Source organism: Pelodiscus sinensis, chromosome 6 (genome assembly GCF_049634645.1).
Source record: "Pelodiscus sinensis isolate JC-2024 chromosome 6, ASM4963464v1, whole genome shotgun sequence".
Classification (NCBI taxonomy): domain Eukaryota; kingdom Metazoa; phylum Chordata; order Testudines; family Trionychidae; genus Pelodiscus; species Pelodiscus sinensis.
Window position 1 is genome coordinate 17,490,902 of NC_134716.1, and position 21,356 is coordinate 17,512,257.

Consider the following 21,356-nt stretch of genomic DNA (forward strand, 5'->3'; position numbering starts at 1 on the left):
GTGATCTGATAATAATTTTTTACTATTACAGCCTCGGAGCTATTCGATTAGCTTACTAGCACAGGTTACAGGACTTCAGAGTAAAAACCACTTGGGTCATTTATGGGAAGTTTCTACTATTCTGTGAATACTAGATCTCAAGGTCCAATTCTTTTAATGCAGCACCTTTCACAAGCTTTAAATTAGCAATTTAAAACAAATCTGCAAAATACTGTACACCACAAGAGGTGAAGTAGATACATTCTTTGCAATATCATTTATTCTGTAGTTAAAACAGATAAGGTGTACTAGCCTACCATGCTGGGAGGCTGGAGGACATGTGCTTTCAGCTACTTGAAATTGTGGATGTTCTTAGGTTATTGCATGGCCCTTGTATTAAGGAGCTCACGAATCCTCGCCTTTGTATTTGTATTGGGTACTTATGAAGGCAGAGGCCATTCTTGGCCCACAATATAGTTCAGTCCATTTTAGAATACAAGGTTAATGCTCCTTCTAATACTTAAATGAGAAGCTGCTACAAATGAGTTAAGGATTGAGATTCCCAACCAGGCTTCTTTTCACTAAACACTGGACATGATCGGTTTGGCCTTTTAATGAGAAATAGTGGTAAGGATGCCCAAATAGTCTGGTACAGATCAGCATTTTTATGGGATAATAAAAAATCCTTCAGTACTGTACTAACAAAAGGCAGACTGATATTGCTTTTAACTCAGGCATTTTCTGTGAATCTTCGATTTGATTTCTAATTGTTTTGGATCAAATAAATGTCAGATAAGGGGAGACCTGATCTGGCCACCCTAAATGGAAGGATTCCAGATGATACATTCTGTCCTTCGTGCCCTGTTTGTATAGACTTTCGACTTCAATTTGACTTTTAGCACTGAAGGTGACCGTTCAGCTACGTCGAGTTCAATTGGAACTGCTGGACATCCAGCATGTTAGGAAATCCTAAAGCCCTTAAAGAAGCAGCCTGATTTGGGAACCTGATTTTGGGAAGATATTTTTTTAAAGCCTTGTCAGAAATGTTTATCACAGTTGTAGCCAGATGTCTTGAGTGGACAAAGTAACTAGCTAGAATTCTCAATATCTGGTGTCCAAGAGAATCTGTAATACTATCAGTCAGATTTGGTTGTGTACCTAACATTGTTTCAGAATGTGCTGACATTTGAATGGTATGGTGTATATACCCACTCTGGCTACTTATTCTTAAAAATAGTTGTAACATGGTGTAGTATTTTTAGCTCTGTAGCCTGTTCTGACTTTAAGAAATTATTATAATTTATTTGGAGAGAGTCAGACAAATGCACAAGAGTAGTAGAGTAGGGATGTTAATTGGTTAAACTTGCTGGCTGGCACCCCACCAGGAGCCTGCCTGGAGTAGGTCTGGCTGCTGCAGGAGACTGGCTGCTGAGACACTGCTGGCAGCTAGGAGCCTGCTGAGACTGGGTACCATGATCCCACTGGTAGCCCGGAGTGGGGCTGACTGGGCTTCTGGCTTCCAAACTTGGGGGAGGGGTGCAGCCTTGGTGAGGGGTGACCGATCATTCTCTCCCTATTGCCACATCCCCTAACATTTAACCATGTAACAGATGGGTTACATGGCTAATATTTTTCTATTTTTTTTTACATCCCTAGATCATAATAACACTTTCAATACTGAAATAGCAAAGCTGCAAATATGTTGGATTGCCTTTGTGAAAGCATCTGACATTGACCACAAAGCTAACCTTAATTTTTGCATTTTAGTGTATAAGGGAGAACTAAATGAATGGGTAAAAAGAGAACAGATTTTTTTCCAATAGAAAAGTATACTATTCGTTTCTTTGTTTTAATTTTATCACAAAGGAGCCTAAACTGGTGTCAGAAGAGCACTTTTTTCCTCCAAGAGGAGGCTTAAATGTACATTCACAACTCTTCCCTTTTGCTCTGAAATACAGCTTTAAACTACAACTTAACTGATTGGGGTACTCAGTAAATCTAGTCCTTTGCCTTTGTGGTGTGTTTTTTTTTTTTTTTTTTTTGATTGACAACTATTTTTGAATGTTATCTTTTTAACATTGAGCAGGTATTTAACTCATTGAATAGGGTTTTTTTTTTTGTTTGGGGTTTTTTTTTGGTAATTACTTTGAAGTCACTTGAATTAATTGAATTGACTTTTTTTGTCCAACTTTCAATCATGGAGTAATTTAAAAAATATAAATTTACCCTCCATTTTCCAAGGTTTCCTATGCGCGCCCAAGTTCAGCTTCTATCAGAGATGCAAATTTGTACGTCAGTGGACTTCCAAAAACAATGACCCAAAAGGAACTGGAGCAGCTCTTTTCGCAATATGGACGCATTATTACTTCTCGTATTCTAGTTGACCAAGTCACTGGTAAGTAGGCAGCTGCTCTGCACTGTCTCTCTCACTTTCTCAGACTGGCAGATAGTGAAATATTCTACCTTCCGATGCAGCAGTCTTGCCTCCAGAACATATCAAAGGTATATGTGGGCCAGAAAATGTAATTTTCTGCTGGAATTGTTCATAAATATGCATGAACAAAAATAGATTGTGGAGTGGAGTGTGCCAGCCTGAGTCATTTCTACCCTGAAGGTGCAGGTTTGAAGCCTGTTTCATGGCTTGTAATAAATTTACAGCTGCTATAATCTTCATTTCCAAGCTGCTGCGTGAAAATAGTCCCTATGCTCCTTATAAAAAGCTAATAAACAATCTTTTTTTATAAAAAGCAAAATTTTATGCAGTAATGCACAGCTGGTTCTCTCAGGCTAGGATTACACAAAACCTGAACTGGTAATTGCTGTTAAAACTGTTCTCATGGTTGTCATCTACTAGGGGCACACAGAAGAATATGCGTTTAGAGATTTAGGAATAGATAAGTTCTATACTTAGCAGTGTTAGCACGGACTAAAAGCAAACTACAAACATTGGTAGGTTAAATACTTTTATTTCAGTGTGCCTTCAATGGACACTGTGTGCCACAAAATGTCCAATTGTCTTTTTGATTCAGATTTGAATAGTATGTGTTTTTTCTGTACACTTATGCCAATTCCACTGGCAGACTGAATTTTGGAAGTAGCGTATTTTCTATCTGCACCAAAGTTCATCTGTAAAGGCTGGCATAGAACATCAAATAAGGTAGATGTTTCCACAGAAATGAGGAACTACAGACTGTATTTAAACCATGTATGACACAGGCTGAGGCATGGAAAAGGATTCTCCCCTCAAATGTTTTAGTCCCTTCCATTTCCTTGAACACTTCATCTGTTTTTTCCTTTTTAACCAAATGAATGCCAGTAATGTCAATTTGGTGGATAAAAATTCCAACTGTACTGTCAGTGTTAGTTTGACAAAATCTTGAGAGAAATTTTTATTTTTCTAATCGCTAAACAGGATATAAAAATAGTCTATAAAAGAAGAGTAATCTCATGCTTTTAATGAAGTCCTAACACCTAACTTACATGTTTTAATGTATAACTAGCAGATTTGCCCAGCATTGCTCTGGTCCATAACTCAATTACATTTTTTTAATTAAAGGAAAATATACATGCTTCATGAAAATACTGTATTTTTCAAAAATACAATCATTTACATGTAATTTTTATTTCAGATTCTCATGGATTAAAGTTTTTGGTTTTGTTAGTAAAAATTTTGAATGGGCTTTCCATCAAGTGTGTGGTTTTTTTCTTCTTCCATATACACTTATTTTCTATATTTTAACCAAAAAAAAGGTGATAGTCAATTTAGTTTCCTATAATATTTTCTTCTCATTTTCAAACCTTTGAGCACTGATTCAATTGTGCCAAAACAGAACTACTCCAAATTTATCTGTTTTATCTCTTTTCTGTAATATTTATTGAGAAACAATCCTATTGTTGGTTCATCCAATTGTTCTGGCTCATCTTCGTTTAGTGACCTGGGGTTGAAAGTAACTTAAATTTCTTACAGGTACTGTTCTATTACAACCTCTCTTGGGAGGGAGAGGAGAGACCTCAGAGCAGTAGATGTGAGGGTGAGGGTGGGCAGGCTTGTAATACAACAATACCTATACAAATTTAAATGTAGAGGCTCCAAGCAGAGGTTTGTGAAGTTCTGGGAGTGGGGATGTTGGGGGACTGCAGGAGTCAGGGTTGCAGGTGAGGCTGGGCTTAGGGTAGTAGGTGTGGGGGCTGCAGGAGTTAGGTTGGGAGTGAGGAGGGCTCAGGGCAGCAGGCTGGATGTGTGTGTGTAGGGGGCATGAACTGGAGTGTTGTGAGCAAGACACGAGAAGTCTTTCTTTCGCTCTACTCTGTGCTGATTAGGCTTCAGTTGGAGTATTGTGTCTGGTTCTGGGCACCACATTTCAAAAAAGATGTGGAAAAATTGGAGAAGGTCCGCAGAAGAGCAACAAGAATGATTAAAGGTCTAAAAAACTTGACCTATGAGTAGGGCGATCATATGCCCCTTTTTTTCCCAGGACAGTCCCAGATTTAAGGGTTCTGTCCCAGTGTCCAGATACAAGTAGCAAGTGTCCTGGAAAACCTGTTTGGCAGTGCCACTTGTAGCTAGATCCCTTCTCCCCCTGCCCCGGACACCCAGCACTAGTGCGGTGCAACAGCAATGCCCTGCCTCTACCCTGCATGTAAGCGGCTACATTGGTGCTTTGCATGGGCACCCGGGGCTGCTGCTGGTTGTGTGCAGTGTCCAGACCGCCAAGCTCCCCTGCAGCATGCACCGCCATTCGGCACGTCCGCCCGGTGGCCCTTCCCTCCCGCTGCGGGACTGCCAGCCTGGTCACGCTGCCTCCTCCATCCCCAGGGGAGGGGGATAAACCCAGCAAGCTGCTCCCGGGAGCTGTCACTGGAGTCCCAGCACAGACGCGCGGAGACCGGCTGGAGCGCTGCAGAGCGGGATGTGTTTGGGCTCTGCCAGTGTGCTCTCTGCACAGCCTTTTCTCCCCCCCACCCCTCTGGGGGAGCGGCAGTGCATGGACCCACTTACACAGCTGTGCTTGACATGGCATGTCGGGGGCGGGGGGGAGAGCTCCTGCTAATGGGAGCCAAAGCTGGTGCAGGGACTTGAGTAAAATTAGCACCGCGTGGCCCAGCTCCAGGAGACTTCTGGGGCCTGAATACAGACTCCAGCCCTGCAAACTGGAAGGCAGAAGGTGGTGGGGGGAAGGAGGGGTAGGAGAGGAAGGGGCTTGTGCTGAGGGGAGGGGGCAAGGCAGGAGAAGAAAAGGGAAGGCACCAAGGGACAGTGTGGAGGAGAGAAATGCTAAGGGGCCAAGTGGAGACAATAAGGAAAAGGGCAGGAGGGGAGGTGTCAGTGGGAGGGGGCAGGGTGATGCTGGGAGTGGAGAGGGGAAGGGCATTGGAGGCGGGAGGAGGAGGTTCTGGGAGAAGGGTTGAAAGGAGGGGTGGGCATGAGGAAGGTGGAGATGGAGCAAGTTGTGTGAGGGGCACTGGGGCAGAGGGTGGTGAGGGGGTGGGCTTCAGGGAAAGAAGGCAAGGGGGGCAGAGGCAGTGAGGGTAGGGGGAGACACCAGAAGGGTGCAGAGGTAAGGGAAGATGCAGGTGCCAGGGGATTCTGGAGGTGAAGCAGAAGGGCAGATACCTGCAGTGGAGGGACCAGAACCAGAGGAGAGGCAGGTGTTAGGAGAGGGGATGAGGAGGGGTAGCTCACATGATCAGAGTGGGGCTATTGGAGGAGTGGGCACGGGGGAGAGGGGGTGGAAGAGAGAAGGGCTAGTGTGGAAGGGGGGGGCAGGGCCCAGGAGGGCTGAGGGCAGTGAGAAGGGCAGTAGTCAGGACAGCAGAGGTGGGTGAGGGGTTGGGGACAGCAGGCACCAGAGGAGCTGATGGAGCAAGGGGAGGAGACATGGCGGCAAAGAGAAAAGGTAGAGGTTTATAAAATATTTATTATTAACTTGGGTGCCACACGAATTCAGTACTGGTGCACAACACAATTAATTCTGCTCATGGGAGGAAACTCTTAGAAGGAACACTTCCCCCAGCCTCTCCGTGCCCAGAGTTAATGTCACACACATTGGGTTAATGCAATTGCAGGATAGTTGCATGAAGGGGGTTTGGTGGGGGCCAAACTCATCCCTATTGGTAGGAGGATGGTGGGAAAAATTCTTTGGGGGGGGGGGGGGGAGTCACATGACACCTTCTACTTCTGGTCATGTGTCAACTTGACACCGAGAGTGTTACCACCAGAGGTGTGGCTAGTGGGGGTCAGGGGCATGGTTAACAGGGGCCAAGGGGTGTGGCTAATGTGTCCCTAATTTTGGTTCAGAAAATATGGTCACCATACCTATGAGGGAAGACTGAAAAAAATGGGCTTGTTTTAGTTGAGAAAATAAGACCGAGGGGACATGATAGCAGGTTTCAGGTATCTAAAAGGGTGTTACAAGGAGGAGAGGAAAAATTGTTCTCCTTGGCCTTAGATAGGACAAGATGCAATGGGCTTAAGCTGCAGCAAGGGAGGTTTAGGTTGGACATTAGGAAAAACTTTGTAACTGTCAGGGTGGTTAAACACTGGAATAAATTGCCTGGAGAGGTTGTGGAATCTCCATCACTGGAGAGATTTAAGAGCAGATAAGACAGACACCCATCAGGGATGATCTAGATGGTGCTTCGTCCTGCCGTGAGGGCAGGGATCTGGCCTTGATTATCTTTCAGGGTTCCTTCCAGTTCTAGTATTCTATGATTCTGTGAAAATGGGTTGTGCAGGGAGGCTGAAACTCCTTGATGGTCCCCTTCCTTTCCCTGTCTGGGGGTGTGAACCAAGAGCACAGCTCATCTGTACTCTGCTCACCTCCAGCCAGAGGGAGAGGAATGCAGCAAACTATTCACTTCCCCTCCCTCCCTCATAGTAATAAAGGGGAACAGCTAGCAGCATGTCCCATATGAATTTTTACAGGGTGTGTATTAGCTTCAACCCTTCCCCCGTCCATAAAGGGCATCTGCGGAGTGTGAGGCTTAGGGCTAGGACAGTCCCAGATGCAATGGAAGGGGGGAGCTCCCAACCAATCAGCCCCTTTCACCTTCTGCTGCTTAGTGCAGCAGAGCCTGAGAGCTGTGCACTACCACAGCCTGTGTCCAAGCTCTCTCAGCCAGTTGTCTCCTTCTTACTGCATGGTGCACTAGTTTTTACTTTCATCTCTGGTTCAATCTTTCATTATTCATTGAGTTATCTCAATTGTGAGGACTGTACTTGATTTGGTGATTCTTTTCTGTTTGGTTTTATGAGAAGCAATCTCATTCCTGGAACATCCCATTTTCCTGGCACAACCAAACCTGCATGTTGCTTTAAGTTATAAGAGAAAGCTATATACCAAACTTTGTGGTCCTAGCTCTTACCTGTTTAGGAGGAGTTCTTGATGAAACCGTCAAACTCTCTAAAAGATATAGTGCAAACTTTATCCATAGAATGAACATCTGCATGTTGGTCTTCTAAGGCTTGAAAAAGTGAGGTGTGATATGCATGTTGCAGTCTGCCCAGGTGAATCACCAGTTTATCATAAAGCTAGACTCTGCAGTTTCATGGTCCACAGCCCTACAAACAATCCACCAACTACTAATTTAGATGTCTCATGGGTATGCATGTGCAAATAGCATGTATGATCTAGTACCAAAATAAACAGATGAATAGGCTCTAAATCTTATATACATTGTGCAATACACCCTAGATCAGTGTTTCTTAAACTTTTTAAGACGGAGGAAAGTGGGGGGGGGGGGAGGGAGAAGGATTGGGGAGAACTTGGGGAGGGGGGGGAAGGTTGGGGGAAATTGAGCAAAAGTCACGTGACCCTTTAAGGGTAGCTATTTTGAATTCTGTTTTCCTCGGCACACCTCCGACTGCCCCGTGGCACACCAGTGTGCCATGGAACACAGTTTAAGAAACACTGCCCTAAATACAGTAAGTAGAAGACCCTAAATATACCTTTAAGAGTGGTAAGAGTTAGATTCAAAATGATCTGATTAATAATTTTGGGACAAGTATAAAGTTGAGGCTGTGATATTTAGCTCTTTAAACTTCCTTAATCTTGTTCCTTAACAATTCAGAACATTAGAATGACACTTATTTTTAAGAAAAAAAAAAATCTATTAATAAAAACAGTGTGGGTACTTCTAGACTACAGGGTTTTGTCCACAGAATTTTTGTCGACAGATACTGTTGACAAAGCTTCTGTCGACAAAGAGCGCCTAGACTACATTCAGTTCTGTCGACAAAGCAAGCTGCTTTGTCGACATAAGTGTGGATGCAAAGGACAGTTTAGATGCAATAATGCTTTCTGTCAACAGAACTCTGTCGACAAAAGGCGTTATTCCTCGTAAAATGAGGTTTACCAGCGTCGACAAAACTGCTGAGTTCTGTTGATGTTATGTCAACAGAACTCAGCGGTAGTGTTAGATGTAGGTTTAGTTTTGTCGACAAAACCCTGTAGTCTAGACACACCCTGTGTGTGGACCAATTTCTAATTTTTTCCTTTCCTTGCACTGATGAAACCATGTAGTAGGCCTTTGAATAATGGCAAGTTTCTTCTCCTTTACATTAATTTTTTCTAGGTAAACAGAATTCATTTTAAGACTTTTGTTTGAGGTTTAATGTGTTTAATGAGTTTAATGAGGTTTAAGTTTAGGTTTAATGAGTCCCTTCTTTTTTAAAAAAAAAACAAACAAAAACAAACCCCAAAAGTGCTTATTTGAGAAGTGTTTCTATGGTGCTTTACTTTAGATGTATTTGAGTCCTGAGCCTTTAATCCAAGGTTATTGGTAGCAGTGTCTCTTCAGTCTGCATGTGCTCTTCTTCCCTTGTGGTCTGTCTCAAGGCTATTTAGCCCTGTTCTGGTGAAAGCCCTTTTCTTCCTTCTCAACTGCTTTTGGCTTCATGAGGAAAGAGCAGTAGTCCATTCTTTATCTGCATCATTAGTATAAATAGTAGTTTTTTTGTCTTTGTTCTCCCTAATAGTGTGGGGTTTTTTTACACTCCTTGGGATTAAAGAAACAGCAAAAGAAAGAAAACTCTAGTTTTGTTTCTTGACCTTTCTGGGGTCATTGTCCCCTCACCCACCCTGTTTAGAAGACTACTTTAGTTTTTTTTCTATTGAGAGGGAAAAAAAAGACCTTTCTCCTGCATTCCTCATTGCTAGAGATTGATCTCCCTTTTCTCCCCTCACATCTTAGCTCTACCCAGCTCTAAGAGATGTGTCTCCTGCAAGCAGTACTGTGACAGCCAGACAAACTCAATCTGATACCTGGGATAGCATCACAAATGTGCTTCACTGATGACAGCTAAAATGGCAGTTTTGCAGGAACTGAGAGCGGAAGTTAAAACTCCTTGAGGAGATTGAGTTCCCCAGGGGACTCTGGTGCTGACAGATCATCCCCAGAGCTTTTAACTCCAAATGGGGTTGAGTCATTTTAAAAAGCAGACTCTTCTTATAAAGGCTCATAAAAAGGGCTCAGTGCTTGAGAGCCAGAGTGGTTCCCCAGAGCAGCCACCTTGCTACCGAGAGCTCTGAAGCATGGTACCCAGAAGCTCCTCCCCGTGAGCGCTGCTCTGCACCATGAGCCTCACATCATTTGAGAAGCCAGGAACAATCAAGCTCTGAGGCAGTGGTAAGAGACCATTACTGTACCACATCTACACAACTGGCCCAGAACTTTTGGTGCCATATGTGACACAACTCCCATCTAGGAAGTGCTTTGTACCTTCCCAACCATCAGTACTAACAATGTGCCATGAACACTCCTCTGCAGTACCGTGTGGGACCATGGGAACACATGAGCTCTGGAATCCCGGAGATCTGTGGCCGTGGTTGCTGTACCATCTCTAACAGTGGCACTGACAACTTTTGGCACTTGGTGCAACAAAACTCTCATCTAGGGAATGCTTTTCAGTCTCAGCCATTGGTACCGATAAAGTACCATGGACAGTCTTTAGCCCAGGATAGCGCATGAACTCTGATACTCTGGAAGCCTGATGGGTGGGGAAGAACTGCAATTCCCATTACATGGTACCAGGGCTCCAGTACTGAGCACATCCAGGCACCTGGAATTGTTCCTGGCACCAGGCCGTGTACAGCCAATACCTCAGTCAGTGCTGCTCCTCCCCACTGACAAGGATGACAGAGGCCAGGAGGAATTCATGGCCCATTGTCACAATACAAGGATCCTCCCCAGTTCCATCAAGCCAACCCATAATCATGGTATGCGACCCTGTGGTAACCCCATCATCTCTGCCCTCCATTGCTTTATTGCCATCCTTGGTCAATATATATACACAACTGTCCAGTGTCTGAGTCCCCCAGGTGATCATCTACAGTGTGACTGTCCAGAGCCCCTGAGTCAGGAGCTGAATAAGTTTTTTAGAAGAGGGAAAAAGGGCTTGCAGGGGAAGCTACCTCTCCAGCAACCTTCTTATCTCTGCCAGATGAGGCCTCTTACCCCCTTCCTATCACTAGGTGATGTTAAGAACTTCCAGGATCTTGCCAAGAGGGCTGCAGATTCAAGGAGGTGGCACAGAAACAAATCACAAGTTGGGTGATATTCTGAACATCACTTCTCATCCAGAATAGCTCTTCCAATTAATGAGGTGATTTTACAGTGGATAAGTCTCACACAACAGAGCCAACAAACAATCCTACATCCCTCAATGTGGCAGAGTTCCTGTTTCAGCATCTGCAATCCAGTTCCATCACAGTGGATGTGCTTAATGTGTGAAGTAAACAACATAATGCCAATACAGCCCCGTACAATCGGGTTTGGCAAGATGGAGTAATTGTTGCTGACATAACATAATTTGCAATTCTAATCAGTTATGGCTAGACATGATTGTATTAATTATGGAAAACAGAGCGTTTCTGAAACATTTACTGGAGACAAAAGTAGCAATTCCAGGCCGTCCATAGAGGATCAGTTAATAACCAGATTGGTACTAGAGACGGCGTTATGTTTCTGATCTAGCTGCCTGCCCGGTCTTCATGACAGTGGAACTGAGGCACAGGCTTCTTGACTACACCTTTCTGGATTGCCCCGATTGGTACAGAAGACTTCCAGTTTGATGGGCCCAAACTCTTTGGAGAAGATTGATTCTTTTCCGAATTCCTGGGCTACATTATGCTTCCTAGATCTTTTCTTGGCAGAGATTCCTATCTCACCATGACCAGGATTCAGAAGTGGAAGCAGCCAGCACTCCACTCTGCTGTCTCTCAAGCCACCTCTTCTGAGCACTTTTCAGGGGTCAGTTGAGGGCCTAAACAGTATTACAATGCAATGTGTGATACCATCTACATACCTGCCATGCCTCTTCAGAAGTTGCTTGGCCCTCTTTCACAACAATTGCATCACTTCTGAAGGATGGGTCCTGGGGATTATTTCAAAGTTACGCCATTCAGTGCATGTCCCTTCCCCACTCTAGCCCTCCTTCTCTGCCTTCAGGGACCTTTCTCATGAGAACCTACTTCATCAGGAAGTGTATGGTTTGTTATGCCATTGAACCAATCCTGCTGCAACCGAGGAGCAAGGGAGGGACGGTTACTCCCATTATTTCCTGATCTTCAAAGTGAAAGGAGGCTGGAGTCCTATTTTAGATTTAAGGGCATTAAACAAATTTGGAACGGTGCAGACATTCAAGATGGTCACTCTAACAGCCATTATTCCAGCACTAGAATGACAAGATTTCTTAGTTTACCTTTGGGAAAGACCATTATCAGTACAGACTGCACCACCCAGGTTATTCTCCAAAGTTGTTCTTATTGAAACAGAGCACTAACCCTGGTATAAAGACTGGAGTTTCAGTACAGTACACAGATTCACCATCCTGGGACAGATGCCTTCCTAATAGGCTGGGGTGCTCATCAACACAACCACAAGGTTCAGGGCAAATAACCTTCCACAGAAGTGACCTTCCATATCATTCTTTTGGAGCTAAGTGCTGGCATGCACTTCCTGCCTTTCATCTTGAATACCCATGTGAAGGTCATGATGGACTTAAAATGACCTCTGTTTTACAGAAATCACCAAGAGGGTGCCAAATTTCCCTCACTCTTGAAGGAAGCACTCGGACTCTGGAAATGGTGCACCCCTTGCCATGTGTTCATTCTAGCTGTCTATCTACGAGGGCTATAGAATGTGACAGCAAACTATCTCGGTTGAAATTTGTCACAACCATGGGAGGGAACTGAACTCAGAGGTGCTTTGACATGTATTTTCCCTTTTGGGGAACTCTGAGTAGTTTCACTACTTACTGGAACAAGTAATATCCTTCTTACTGCCACTGGCCTGGCTTAGGGAAACATTCACTTAGACTGCCCTCATTTTCTCATCAAATTAGGGACCTTTTGTATGCCTTTTCCCAGTTTTCTCTTCTATCCAAGGCCCTGTTGAAAATTCACTGAGACAAATTTAGAGTTATTGTAGTCCCCTTTGGCCAAGATCTGTCTGACTCTTATCTGACACAGATGGCAATGTGCCCTCTTGTTCCTCTTTAGCTGATCCTTCACCTGATGGCTCAAAACAATAGTCTGCTTCTTTACTCCAGTCTGAGTCCTTCACCTGTAGGTGTGACTCCTTCATAGTTCCAAGCTTAGAGGCAGAATGTTCTGAGCTAAAAGATGTGTTGCTACACAGTCAGACCACTGGACATACCTATGAAATGAAAACTATTCCAAGTTGAGTCTAAACACAGACCCAACTTCATTTGTCCCCCTCCCTCTGATTTTACACCACATCTTACACCTCAAGATGTCAAAACTCTCACTTAGCTCCATTAAGGTTAATCTATGCAGTGAAAATGGCCTTCAACCACCAACTAGCAAATACGCAGTGTTCGCTCACCTACTGATGAATAGATTCCTTAAGGGCGCTTGGAATCTCTTCCTATTTGTGACACCACGTGCTCCAGCCTGGGGTCTTAACCTCTAGTTTTCAAGGCCTCCCTTGGAGACATGATCAACTTTATCTCCTCAACTAGGCACATAAGAGAAATAGTGGCACTGATGGCACACCCACTGTTCATTGCTTTTTAAAAAGGCAAAGTAACTTTCATAGAATCATACAATACTAGGACTGGAAGGGACCTCGAGACGTCGAGTCCAGTCCCCTATCCTCATGGCAGGACCAGTACTGTCTAGACCATCCCTGATAGACACTTATCTAACCTACTCTTAAATATCTCCAGAGATGGAGAATCCACAACCTCCCGATGCAATTTATTCTAGTGTTTAACCACCCTGACAGTTAGGAACTTTTTCCTAATAAACTCATAGACTTTAAGGTCAGAAGGGACCATTTTGATCATCTAGTCTGACCCCCTGCACAATGCAGGCCACAGAATCTCACCCACCCACTGCTAGAATAATCCTCTCGCCTATATCTCAGATATTGAAGTCCTTGAAACGATGGTTCAAAGACCCCAAGATGCAGAGAATCCTCCCGCTAGTGACCTGTGCCCCATGCTACAGAGGAAGGCGAAAAACCTCCAGGGCCTCCGCCATATTTGGGGTCGGGAAGGAATTTTCCTCCAGGGTAGATTGGCAATCAGCTAAACCCTAAGCATGTGGGCACAACTCATGAGCGGAACACCCAGAAAAAAGTTCTCTATAGAAACTCCTGTCTTCCCACAGTTGGCCTATTTACCACTGATAGTGAAAGGTCAATTAATTGCCAAGATCATGTTGTTCAAGTGATGTCCTGGTGGGTGCTCCACTATAGGTGTCGGGCTCATCCCAGAGCTGCAATCCTGAAAGTTTTTGCCAGCAGTAGCCCTCTCTGGAGGACTGCACATGCGCAGAGGTGTCTCACGCCATTCGCGCCTTTTCTGCGTCACGCGGTCCGACGTGCCAGTTCCTCTTAACCGTCCACGGCCACAGACGGACTTGGAACATGCTCCTCTCCTGAGGAGAAATTGTATCGTAAATTCTTAACTGTTCTTTCCCAGTTAGCCCCTTCTTACATAGTGTTAGTCAGTTTATGATCATAGTTAGTTGTTTTAAAACAAAAATTCTTTTTGCCATTATAATTACTGAGGGTCACTCCGACCAGCCCCTCAAGTTTTCTTCCCCCAAAGACTGGTGCACTAAACATGCCCGGCTCTCCAGGCTTCAAGAAATGTGCCTCGTGCGGCGACGCCATGCCAGCCTCCAATTGCCACTCCTGTTGCATTCGCTGCCTAGGAAAGGGACACATCCCCCAGAAATGCGGTCACTGCTCGAAGTTGACCGCTCTGGTGAGACGGGATAGAGAAATGCGCCTTAAGATGTTACTCTTCAATAAGGCGCTCCAGCCCCCGTCAGCAGAAGAACGGGAGGCTCCAGTTCCATGTAAGTCCAGGGACGGAAAAAACTCCGCTCCATCCAGGAGTGTAAGTGCAGGACAGTCACGGAGCTCGTTGGGCTTCCCTCCCAGACAGGAAGCGGACAAGTCAACCAAAGCCCAAAGTACATCGGCACCTAGCCCTGCACTTTCAGTATTCTCAGTACCACCAGGTCATCCAGAATCGGCACCATCATCTGCAGCACAGTGTCTCCAAGCTGCACTGCAGCTAGAGACAGTGCGGCCTTCGGCACCGATGCACCCGGCACCGTTGCCACATACGGGACCTGACCAGATGTCTAGGGTGGAGTCAGCGCCAATGACTGATCCGGAGCCATCAGCTAAGCCGGCACCAAGAGCCGAATCAGCGCAGACAGCGGAGCTGGCACCAAGAAAGCACTCGGCACCCAGATCAACCCAGCCCCATTCAAGACCTGGGGACGTGGCTCCACATCGCATACAGGGCACGCCTGCATGCACCGACCACCCAATGTGTGCGACCCGACCGGCACAGCCCGTCGTTTCGGCTCCAGCTCCTGTGGGCCAACAATCCGGCGGCTCAGGAGGATACGGCACCGGCATCCCCATCCTCTGCACCTAGGTCACCACACCTCTTGGGGGAAGTATCCGACACTGCCTCGGTCGTCTCGATCCCCGGTAGCCCAATCCCCATGGCTCCCCCATCCACAAGAATACCAACTAAGGCACAAAGGAAGACTCACCATCCCCGTACACCTTCCCCCAGTCCCCATAGGGCAGCATTTTCCCCGAGCCATCGCTCTCACCTTGTCAAAGACGACGGCATTACCATTATGGACGCTCTGCCACACACTGTTACTGCAGATCTCCAGGACGATCTATCACACCACCACGTTACCACCGCACATACTACTCGAGATCTCCATGTCATTATTCCCATCGCTCACGATCCCCAGGATCCCCTCCTCGCTCGCGTTACTATCGTCATAGGAGCGCTACTTCTTACTCTCCGGCATATTCGCACCATGACTCCTATTACCGTAGGTGCACCTCGCCTCACCGTGATCATTCACGTTCCTTCACAAGGCCTTCACCCCCCCCCCTTGTCTCCAGAGCGGCAGCAATTATACTCACCATGACCAATAAACCAGGACTCTATCCCACTGGCGCAATGCCCACCAACGCCTACGGGTGATGCGTCAACAACTTCTGCTCCCCACGGCGATGTCACTCAGTCACCTGTCGCAGAGCAACAACCCACAGCTTCCCCAACGTACATCTCTTCCTCCTCCCCAGATGACGCGGTATTTAATGATGAGCCCTCTCTGGTGGATGATTACAAACAATTCTATGGGCTTTTTAAATGGGTAGCTTATTCACAAAGTTTACATACCTCCGAGGCGCCACAGAAGTAGCATGCCCTCCTCAGAAACCTCCAAGTTGAAGCTGGCTCTCCCTTTCGATGCCGTGATCCTTGAAATATCTAATGACGTCTGGCAGACCTCAGCGTCCATGCCCCCTTCCAACAAATAGAGACAGGAAATACTTTATCAATGCCAATGACGCGGAATTTCTTTTTATACACCCCGCTCCTAATTCCATCGTCGTTGACGCAGCGCGGCAAAAGGCAAAGTCCGCACAATCGAGAAACTCTGCCGCGGACAAGGAAGCTAAATGACTGGACTTGCTGGGAAGGAAGGTATATTAGTCGCCGACAGCCACACTGAGGATGGCCAGCTACTCCGCCCAACTTGCCAACCACGACTTCGATAATTACTCAAAGTTGGTGCCTTTAAAGCAACATTTGCCAGACTCCAAATGGGACATACTGAAATCCATTAAGCAGGAGAGTTATACAGTAGCCCGTAATGCACTTGAGAGATCTCTGGATATTGCCAACTCGGCTTCCCACACTACGGCGACATCGGTCGTCATGCGACGTGCCTCTTGGCTCCACCTTGCTTGTGTACCGAAAGATCTGCAGCCCAAGGTGGAGGACCTCCCATTTGCTCGGGCCTCCTTGTTTGTCCAGAACACGGATCAAGTGTTCCATTCTGGAAAAGACTCCTGAACTACATTAAGAACCTTTGGGATGTACTCTCCGCCTTTCAGGCGCTAGAGAGAATGGCTGTATAACAGACAGAGGCCGCCTTCTACCACCCAATGCTTTAGTCCTTATGACCAACATAAACAAAGGCAGCGCCCCCAACGACGACGCCAGCAGCCTGATAAGCTGCAAACCCAACAGCCTCGGCAGTAGGTTTGACGACCTTGTCGAGGGTCTGCGCACCATCCCCCTATTGGAGCCTTAATCACGAGTAACAAAACTTTTCCACCGCCGCCTGAGCCCTTATTGCTGCCGCTGGTTCGCCATCACCACAGACCGTTGGGTCAGGGAGATCGTAACCTCTGGACTCACCATTCCCGTCTCTGCTCTACCTCTCTCCAAGCCCCCATCCTCGTCCCTTTTTCAGGGACCCATCTCACGACCTTCTACTGCGTCAGGAGGTCATATGCCTACTTACCATCGGTGCAGTAGAAGAAGTTCCTCCTGAGTTCCGAGGCAGAGGCTTCTATTCCTAGTACTTCCTCACTGAGAAGAAGTCTGGCAGATGGAGACCGATCCTGGATCTTCGTGGACTCAACCGCCACCTGCGGAAACAAACTCAAAATGGTTACTTTGGGCTCCATCATCCCAGCACTACACCAAGGGGATTGGTTCATGTCCCTCAATCTCCAGGACGTGTACTTTCATATTTCCGTCCATCCAGCTCTCAGGAGATTTCTACGCTTCACCCTGGGCAACTAACACTACCAATGTGCGGTGTTTCCCTTCGGTCTCTCCGCAGCCCCAAGAGTGTCTTCAAAGACCCTGGCAGTCATAGCTACGTACCTTCGACGGGCCGGCATCACCATCTTTCCCTATCTCGATGACTGCCTCCTCACGGCCCCCTCTATACAAGAGATCGAGACCACATTTACCTTTACAAGAGGTATTTTCGAGACTCTTGGACTAACCATCAATCTTCCAAAATCTTCTCTAGTCCCGGCCCACTCCATCGAATTCATTGGCTCCAGACTGGATTCTACGACCGCTATGGTGTACCTACCCACAGACAGAGCTCACGCCATCTGAGACCTATCAAGCGTCCTGCTTACTGCCCGGGCAGTCCTGCTTACCTGCCTGAAGTTGTTAGGCCACATGGCATCTACGACGTAGGTTATAGCACATGCTCGTCTTCATATGCGGTGCCTGCAACATTGGCTTCTGGCAGTCTATGAACCCGGTATCACCAATATCCACAAACTCATGTCTATTCCTGCCCACGTCAAGAACTCGCTCACATGGTGGCTCAACCCTGCCAATACTCTCACAGGTGTTCGCTTCCGCGCTCAAGCCCCGTCAATCCAGCTTACCACGGACGCGTCCCTTGTAGGCTGGGGAGCACATATGCGACAGCATCAGGTCCAAGGCTTGTGGTCCCACCAGGAATCCCTACTCCATATAAACTTCCTGGAGCTCAGGGCAGTTTTCAATGCTTGGTTCCCTGGATCTGGTGGACAAAATGGTGGCACACTACATGTTCCCACGAACATATGCACTGTATACTACATCAATCACCAGGGCGGAGCCAGCTCCGCTGGGGAGGTAGGCTCAATACCATTGCAGATGCACTCAACAGATCCTTCCACTCCCAACACGAATGGGAACTCCTCGACTACGTAGCTCGTGATCTTTTTCAGCTATGGGGCTACCCAGAAGTCGACCTCTTTGCCACCCACGACAACAAGAAATGCCATTGTTACTGCTCGAGAGCTGGCATAGGCAGCCAATCGAAGGGAGATGTCTTCCTGCTCAATTGAGGGACATATCTCCTATATGCCTTTTCCCCCGATTCCGCTGATACCCCGAGTGATAGGGAAAATACTAGCCGATGCAGCGACAGTAATCCTGGTGGCTCCCTTCGGGTCTCGTCAGACCTGGCTGACGCAGCTCATGCAGATGTCGTTATCCTGACCTCAGTGACTTCCACAACTGCACAATTTGCTCTCGCAACAGCACGGCAATCTTCTCCATCCAAACATCAACTGGTTGCCTCTAACAGCGTGGCTCCTAATTGGCTCCAAGGGCCGGAACTAACCTGCTCCCAAGCAGTCAGAAGTATTGCATTGATCCTCTCCTGGCACACAGCCTAGACTATATACTCCTCTTGCATTTATAAGGCATGGCGGTTGCTTCCCTGAGAGTACATTTCCCAGCGATTTTGGCCTTTCACACTCTGATAGAGGGCTTTTCTGTCTTCTCGCATCCACTCATGAAGAGGTTCTTTAAGGGTATTTCCAATCTCTACCTACCACACAGGCCTACCTCCGAACCATGGGACCTTACCTTTGTATTGAACACTTTTACTCTCCCACCGTTTGAACTGCTCGCAACTTGTGACTTACAGACTCTCACTATTAAAGTTGCCTTTCTCCTGGCGATCACCTCGTCCTGCAGAGTTGCCGAACTTGCTGCACTCTCCGCCGATCCTTCCTACACATTATTCACTCAACAGGGCGTCCCGTTGAGATGTCACCCAGCCTTCCTTCCAAAATTTAATTCGTCATTTCACGTCAATGAGCCTATGGTTTTTCCTACCGTCTACCCCAAACCACATTCTACGCCCGAGGAAGCACGCTTAAATACATTAGACGTCAGAAGGGCGCTTGCATTCTACTTGGACAGAATGTATCCCTTCGGGAAGTCCCCAAGATCACTATCATCAGTGGCGACCCGTTCTAAAGGTCATCCACTGTCGTCGCAATGTATATTATCGCATATTGTTAACTGCATCACGCGCTGCTACACCCTTAGGGGCAGGCCTCTGCCCTGTGCACCAACAGTGCACTCGACCAGGAGCATGGATACTTCCACAGCATTCCTGAAGAACGTCCTGCTACGAGACACATGCCACGCAGCAACCTGGTTGTAGTCATCCTCGCTTGCTAGGCATTATGCCCTTGATCGTCTCAGAGCTACAGATGTAGCAGTCATTCAAGCAGTTCTTTCTTCTGTGCACAGATAATTCCGAAGCACGATCAGCCGTTTGGATTACTGCTTCATACGCCCCTATAGTGGAGCACCCACAGGAACATCACTTGAAGAAGAAGAAATTGTTACTCACCTTGTGCAGTAACATCTGTTCTTTGAGATGTGTGTCCCCGTTGGTGCTCCACGACTCGCCCTCCTCCCTTCTTCGGAGCTCTTACCTTTCTCTGTTTTCAGATGTTCCGGCTAGGAAGAACTGGTGTCGGACCGCATGATGCAGAAAAGGCGCGAACAGCACGAGACCCCTCTGCGCAAGCTTGGTCCTCTGGAGGGGGCTACTGCTGGTGAAAACTTTCCAAACTGCAGCGCCGGGATGAGCCCGACACCTATAGTGGAGCACCCACAGGGACACACGTCTTGAAGAACAGATGTTACTGCACAAGGTGAGTAACAATTTCTTACCTCATCAAACCATCCCCTTCATAAACCCATCTAGCTTTATCTTGAGGCCAGAAAGGTCTTTTGCCCCCACTACTTCCCTTGGAAGGCCGTTCCAGAACTTTACTCCTCTGATGGTTAGAAACCTTCGCCTAATTTCAAGTCTAAACTTCCTACTAGCCATCTTATATCCATTTGTTCTTGGTACTGAGTTTAAATAATTCCTCTCCCTCCCTGGCATTTATCCCTCTAATATGTTTAGAGAGAGCAATCATATCTCCCCTCAGCCTTCTTCTGGTTAAGGTAAACAAGCCAAGTTACTTGAATCTCCTTTCATAAGGCAGGTTTTCCATTCCTCGGATCATCCTAGTGGCCCTTCTTTGTACCTGTTCCAGTTTGAATTCATCCTTCTTAAACATGGGAGACCAGAACTTCACACAGTATTCCAAATGGGGTCTCACCAATGCCTTGTATAATGGCACTAACACCTCCTTATCCCTACTGGAAATACCTCGCCTAATGCATCCCAAGACCCTATTAGCCTTTTTCACAGCCACGTCACAATGGCGGTTCATAGTCATCCTGTGATCAACCAGGACTCCGAGGTCCTTCTCCTCTTCCGTTACTTCCAACTGATGTGTCCCCAGCTTATAACTAAAATTCTTGTTGTTAATCCCTAAATGTATAACCTTATACTTCTCTCTATTAAATTTCATCCTATTACTATTACTCCAATTTACAAGATCATTCAGATCTTCCTGTATGATTTCCTGATCTCTTTCTGAATTGGCAGTACCTCCCAACTTTGTCATCCGCAAACTTTATTAGCACTCCCACTTTTAGTGCCGAGGTCAGTAATAAAAAGATTAAATAATAATGATCCCTGAGGAACTCCGCTAGTAACCTCTCTCCAGCCTGACAGTTCACCTTGCAGTATGACTTGCTGTAGTCTCCCCTTTAACCAGTTCCTTATCCACCTCTCAATTTTCATATTGATCCCCATCTTTTCCAATTTAACCAATAATTCCCCATGTGGTACTGTATCAAATGCCTTACTGAAATCTAGATTACATCCACTGCATTTCCTTTATCTAAAAAATCTGTTACTTTCTCAAAAAAGGAGATTAGGTTGGTTTGGCACGAACTACCTTTTGTAAAACCATGCTGTAATTTGTCCCAATTGCTATTAACCTCAATGTCCCTAACTACTTTCTCCTTCAAAATTTTTTCCAAGACCTTGCATACTACAGATGTCAAACTAACAGGCCTGTCGTTACCCGGGTCACTTTTTTCTCCCCTTTCTTAAAAATAGGAACTATATTAGCAATTCTCCAGTCAAATGGTACAACCCCTGAGTTTAGAGATTCATTAAAAAATTTTGCTAATGGACTTGCAATTTCACGTGCCAGTTACTTTACTATTCTTGGATAAGATTATCTGGGCCCCCTGATTTACTCCCATTAGGATGTTCGAGTTTGGTTTCTACCTCAGATTTGGTAAAGTCTACCTCCATATCCTTATTCTCACCTAATGTCCAACCTAAACCTCCCTTGCTGCAGTGTAATCCCATTGATTCTTATTCTGTCCTCAGAGGCCAGGAAGAACA

General features: G+C 46.2%; 1 protein-coding gene across 10 annotated transcripts in view; it reads left to right on the top strand.

Moving 5' to 3' along the window:
* ELAVL2 (ELAV like RNA binding protein 2) overlaps window positions 1-21,356 on the top strand; it is a 200,135-nt gene that overhangs the window by 165,376 nt on the left and 13,403 nt on the right. For all 10 annotated transcript variants that reach the window (XM_075931478.1, XM_075931470.1, XM_075931469.1 and 7 more), the window contains one exon: window positions 2,221-2,374. In XM_075931478.1, coding sequence (XP_075787593.1) covers window positions 2,221-2,374 — 154 coding nt within the window. The remainder of the gene's footprint in view (window positions 1-2,220; window positions 2,375-21,356) is intronic.